This window comes from Pempheris klunzingeri, chromosome 15 (genome assembly GCF_042242105.1).
Source record: "Pempheris klunzingeri isolate RE-2024b chromosome 15, fPemKlu1.hap1, whole genome shotgun sequence".
Classification (NCBI taxonomy): Eukaryota; Metazoa; Chordata; class Actinopteri; order Acropomatiformes; family Pempheridae; genus Pempheris; species Pempheris klunzingeri.
Genome location: NC_092026.1, coordinates 6,163,150 through 6,169,506, shown reverse-complemented (window position 1 = coordinate 6,169,506; position 6,357 = coordinate 6,163,150). Strand labels below are relative to the sequence as shown.

General features: G+C 45.2%; 1 protein-coding gene across 2 annotated transcripts in view; it reads left to right on the top strand.

Moving 5' to 3' along the window:
- Positions 1 to 357: 357 nt before the first annotated feature.
- epha4b (eph receptor A4b) overlaps positions 358 to 6,357 on the top strand; it is a 78,824-nt gene continuing 72,824 nt past the window's right edge. For both annotated transcript variants that reach the window (XM_070845684.1, XM_070845683.1), the window contains exon 1: positions 358 to 486. In XM_070845684.1, coding sequence (XP_070701785.1) covers positions 372 to 486 — 115 coding nt within the window. In that variant the 5' untranslated portion in view covers positions 358 to 371. The remainder of the gene's footprint in view (positions 487 to 6,357) is intronic.

Sequence of the window (6,357 nt, the reverse complement as noted above, 5' to 3'; positions counted from 1 at the left end):
GACAGTTGGATGTGCGGCTTTTTGTTTGGCAGTGGAAAAGTTTTTTTATCTTCATATCAATTTTTCAATCAATTTTTTTCAATCTGTTAGACAGTAATTATATTTCAACACAGATACAGATGGATCTTTTCTTTTATAGTGTAACCTTGTCTAAGGCTCCGTCTCCAAAGGCCTCTGTACCACCCGAGCGCCAGGCGGCTGATTGACAGGACTTGGCTGGCTGTGGACCCTCCTTCCCAGCGCCTCCTCCTCTCTCTCCTCTCCTGCCCTCTTCCCCGCTCTCTCTCCCTCTCTCCCCTCAATCGCAGGGCTGCGCTCACCGACTCGACACCGCCGACAGGGATGCAGCGAGGGCGCAGCGCAGCCTGAAAATGGCACCAGCACGCGTCCTGTGGATCTATCCATCCCTTTTCCTCCTGACCTCCCTGCTCCTTTTTCACGCGTTGTCGCCGTGCCGAGCCTTACGGAATTACCCGGAGAATGAAGGTGGGTGTCCTGGCGGGTCGTGTGAACCTGCGGTGGAGCGCGGTAGGTCACTTGGTTGTGCGCTGTGTTTGGCGGATGGGGAGCCCCGTCCAGCGGTTCCACTTGCCGGGGAAGGAGCGAAGCGGAGCGGCGGAGACTCCCGTTAAGTGCTCGGCTCCGTTATGAATCATGCATAAAGAAAAGCGGAGAGAGGGAGAGAGAGAGGAAAAAACTGTTCGTCACGTTTTTCTTTTCCGGGCATATTGGCATTAAATTTGTATGACATATACACACAGGCAACCCTGCCATGCTGGAGATAGAGGAGGCTGATGTACACATCCACTTTCTGACATTTATCAATCCGTGCAACTATTTTTCTTGCATTAAAGTAGCCTAACTTATAAAGATTATGTCAAAACAACATTGACATCTCTGCCAGAATCTGTCTTAATTATAGATAACGTTCATTACAACACACTGATAAATGTTTTTTCCTCTGCTGTGGACTATTGCCTACTGACTGTCTGCAAATGAGGAGCAGCAATTACATTAAATTTGTCACACGCTGCTGCTGAGCCTCTCTCAGTTATTGTATTAACATCGATGCTCGGCCTGAAATTAGCCAATGCATTCACTTACTAACTACTCCTGACTGCTTGGTGGGCTGCAGAGAAGAGCAGAGCAGTGCGCACAAGTTCAGTTCACAATAATTGGTTTATAAAGCAGGTTGAAGGTCGTTGGAACTAAAAATGGAAGCGTTTGTGCTCCTGTTTTTGCTGGCTGGCTGTCAGACAGCCTGACTGGAGACGGTTCAGCTGTGACTCGATTGTCACTCTGTGAATCATTTCATTCAGTGTTCCCCAAACCCCCAGTTGCTCCTGTTCTGTAGCTCAGCAAAGCTCTCCATCTCTGTTATGAGCTGGATGATTTGCCTTTCATTGACATTTTCTGTCTTTTCTCAATCACTCTCTGTCTCTCTCTCACACACACACACACACACACACACACAAACCAAAACTCCAGCATTACATGGGATAGATTGAACAGCTAAATGATTCACAGTGGCCACGCACACACACATAATGCCGGGCCAACAGCAAAGGTTTGAGGGGATCTCCTGTCTCTGGCTGACATTACAGTATAGGCAGCGTGTGTGTATACATCACACTGAATGTATGTCACAGCCCGGAGGAGTTCACACAGAACAAAGGCTCTGGAGGATAGATAGGGAGCAAGAGAGTGTGGAGGAGTATTTAGACAGCAGGAGCCAATACATGTGAGGGAGACACTAACACACTGTTGAAATATTCATTGAAATGAGCATAAATGATGAAACCAACTGGAAGCCAAAGGAAACTCCTGTTGATTTAGATAAACGCACAGGGACATCTGGGAGTTGGCGTAGGCCTATGCAGGTGTGTGTGTGTGTAAGTGTGTGTGTGTGAGTGGATCATATTCAGTTTGAGCATTTTGGAGTTGACTGACAAGTCAGAGGGTTTTTCATTACAAATACACACTTTTCAAATAATTTGCCAGGCAGTGTGTGTGTGTACCAACGTCTAAGTCTAGGTATGACTCACTTGATCTTTCATCCTCTGGTCATTTCTCTGTCCTGCTGTGTCAGACAATTGGCCTAATTGGCACCTTTAAGCCCATTGCCTGATCGTGTGTGTGTGTGTGTGTGTGGAAGGTGTGTGCACGTTCCCCACTGGGACCGTAATCCAATGAAGTCATTTTAGTCAGCCACTCTATGCTCTGCATTTACCTTTCGGCCTGCCAGTTTTCCTGCTGTGACTGCTCGCTTAACTGAGGGATTGCTCTTCTTTGTGCCAGTGTGTGTGTGTGTGTGTGTGTACCTTGTGTTTGTCTATGAGTGAGCAGATTCTCCACCCACGCACTACGGTAGTCGTGTTATTCCAGGAAATCCTCCCTCTGAGTATGTCTAGTAGCAGAAGCAAGGCTGTCATAAAAGGATAGATGCAGGTCTCCAGGCTCAATTAAGAGGACACTCCCTCTGATAGAGTTGATATTATTAGCAAGGAAATAGAGTTGAGCCGCCAACAAGCTCAGATTAATAACCAGTTATTGATCTGCTCAATTGTTGGCATTTACAAGAAACGCACTTGTCAGGGTGGACTGGCAGAAAGAGAATTGGTGGAAGTGCTTGAAACTGTAACTGCAAACTGGGGAGCATGACATGTAGTGGAAATGTGTTCATTCACAAGTTGTTTGGATGAAGAGCATCCTGTGAAGGTCTGTGTGTCAACAATTAAAAAGAGGAAGAAGATTGGCTGACTTTTTGTGCACCAGCAGAGGGAGCCCAACACATCATCTGTCTGAACCCTGAGGCCACGCTGATGTAACAGCTGGGTGGATGCTCACAGGTCTCCCATGGTCCCTTTTTGTCTTGCTGTCCTCCTCCCGTTGTTATTCTCTGTCTGTATCCCTTTCTGACACAGTGGGACAGCATGTGTCTTCCCTTTTTTTGTTGCTGTGTCTTTGCACCCACTCCTCCCTTTTGCTCCTTGTGCAGAACCCTGGCAGAGAAAGAAGCAGACTATCACTCCTCTCTATTTTAGTATCTTCCCTCTGACTCTAAATATACCTCCTCAATCCTAGAAAACATACTGTAGAAACATGACTGGAGCCCCGTGCTTCCCTCTACTGCAAGTGCATGTTGATCAGAGCATACAAATAGAGGTAGATGACTGATTTAACGTGAAATGCGTCCTGAAAACTGTGTGCAAATGGATATGTAATTGAATTAATAACCAAGAGTGGGCAAAGAGAGAGAAAACACAAAAAAACATGGGAGAAACGTGACTCAGTTGTGGTTTATGTTATAGTCTTGAGGTTTACTGTAATCCTTCATTAGCCTTGGAACCACAGTACACTTGAAGCCTTTCACTGGATTGGCCTCTGGGTGCTGGGAAGGGAAGGAGGGGGGGGGTGCTGTATTGCTTTGTAAGGTTAACATAGGGTGAGCAGTTAGTGCAGAGGCAAGCATATGTAAAGCATGCCCTCTTCTTAAACACACATACACACACTTCGTATGATTCACACAAGATCCCGACTGTGGTATAATGTTGGGTCAAAGGTCTCCTCTGGTTTAATTGCTTTAATCTATAATGGTTGCTTGTAGTTATCGGCAGAGCCATACCTCATTAAGCGTGTGTCTGTCTGTGTGTGTGTGTGTGTGTGTGTGTGTGTGTGAGGCCGAGAGATTGCCACGCTCCCATGTAACAGCCATGACCTTGGAAAGAAGAGGATATAGATCTCCGCTCTCATCAGAGAGCAGAACAGAGAGACAGCAAGCGCAAGCACCCTCCTGGTTTTCTTTTCTACCTCCTCCACTCCGATCTTCCTCTAATCCCCTTCTTTCATATGCCCTTCTCTATTTTCTATCAGCCTCCCTCTCTCTTCCCTTAGTTGTTTTTCCTTTTTTGTCTTTTTCCTCTCCTCTCTCTCGCTGTCTCTTCGCCTGACCTCCAGTAGCAGTGTAACAGTTGGACTGGAGCCGCGAGCCACTGAATGTTTCCTGTAATGAGACAGAGGTCCTATATCTGCTTAACACAGGGCCATACACAAGCACACCAATGCACGTGCGCATGCATGCACACACGCCCACATACACTCATCCTATCATAATGTATGGCTGGGGGGCAGTTTGGTGGTCTTGGTCCAGAGAATAGTGTCATGTATTCCCGGGGCTCGCTGATAGATAGGGTTATAAATACGGCTCAGTGACAGAGAATGATTCTGCTGTGAGGGCTTCACCTCAGAGGGGGAGGGAGAGGGAGAGGAAGAGGGAGAGGGAGGGAAAGAAATTATAAATTAATCCCAAAAAGACAAATCTACAAGAGAATCTGTGAGACGAAACAATTTGATGGTAGTCAATGGCTGCTAAATAAGGTTTTGAAATCAGCCCCCGGAGGACAGAAACAGGAGGGAGTAGCTTGCAGCTTTGTCCAAGGGTAAACAAAAAATCCTTCATGGAGTCTCGTTATCATTGCGAGGTTTCCAGGAAGTCAGTGTGCCCGGCCAAGAAGTAGTCCAGCACATAACCCCACAGTTAAACCATTAATAGTAATTTTTACAGTGCAGTATTTGTGTGCATTAAACAAACGAGATATAAAATGCTGATTAGTGAGCTTTACAGGTCCCAGGCTTGCCATTTCCTTCTGCTTCCAGCTTTTATACTAAACTAAGCTAACCATTTCCCGGCTGTACTTATTACCTGGCAATGCACAGGACGTATTTTAAAAAATCAATATCAGTCAGTGTGTTTTTTAATTTGTTTTATGCCTTCAACCAGTTGATGCACGAGACAGTCACAGACTTAAGTTATTTCAGCTCCCACCGTCAAAGTGAACATGTGTGTGTCTTAACCAGCAGTTTTTAGGCTTGAATGGTTTCCGTTGGATGCAGAGGTCATTAATGTCAAAAGAAGCCTTTCCTCAGTGTGTGATGTCTGATGGCTGTAGTGAAGTTTGGGTATAAGTGGGGCCCCACCACGTCTGCTGACCCCGTCCCCCTCGGAACAAGCCTTTAGCTGCTGGTCAAATCACTGATCACTGGGCCTTGACCACTCTCACACACTCCAATTCTTCTGTTCCTCTCATTGCCCCTCCTCGCTCACACACACACACACACACACACACACACACACACACACACACACACACACACAAATACACAAATACACACAAACCTCCCACCCATGCACCCCCTATCCTGACCTTTAATTTGGCAAAATTGAATTTGGTTGTTTCCTGAACTCTTTCTCTCTTTCTGTTTTTCTCTTGTTGTTTGCTCTGTGGGTTTGGCTCGTGCCGCAGCAATGAAAGGCTGCATTAGCCAGCTTTACAAACAAACAGCCGAGGATTTGGGTCAGTCGCAGATATTGGATGTTTGCTGACCAGTCTGTCAATCTTTTCTCTGCACATGAATGGCTGTGAAGGTATTACGAGAGCAAAATACCTGAGAACTTTGACGCTGGAATCTAACTCAGAATTCAAACAACTTCTTCTTCTTTTGAGTTGACAGAAAAGATGCTTAAATGTGAATGTTAGTATTTATTCAGTGCATGAAACTGGTCAAATGGATTCATATATCAAACTTTAGCTGTGAAGTGCAGTACCCTTATGCCTTTAACGGGTCTTTATCTCAGAAGCAACACCATCGGTTATTTGTTCACTTTAAACAACCTGTGCTGAAGTTATCCTGACAGGCAATGCCTTCTAGCTGTGAAAATGATGACTGTTTTTCTATAAAAGCACAGGCACAAGTACTCTGAGGCTGTAGCGCTGTAGTGGTGGATGGCTGGTTGTACAAAGTGTCCAACTTCGAAACTGGACACCGCTGTTCCATCCCAGTCCCTGCCAACAGTCAACTTTGGCGTCTTTGAACCATAACCAAGATCTTTCCCCAACCCTAACCAAAGTAGTTTTAGTTGCCTAACTTTAGCCAAATGTAAACCATAGTGCTGGCAGATCAGAAAACTACTGATATACTATACCTACTGATATACAACAGCTGTTTTTAACAGTTTTGGAAAGTTCTGTCTCAAAATGTTGTCCTGCCGTTGTCATGAAGGTCACCAGATAAGAAAACACTCATGTGGGTCATGAGAAATTAAGTTTTTAGTTTTTTTAGTTTTAAGACTTCTTGTTGTAATTGCAATTTCTTAGGTGCCTTTTTGCAGCTTCTCAGATGCTTTGCAATTACAAATAGTTATTTTTTTGTCCTTTCTTGATAATGTACATGTTTACAAGACACATGGAGAGCTTATGCTATCGATGCATGGATATTAGCTGCAACCATGAGTCCTTTAGCTGTTTGCCAGATAAAAACGAGCAGAGGCTAATGGGGCCACGCTGACAAACATTTCTA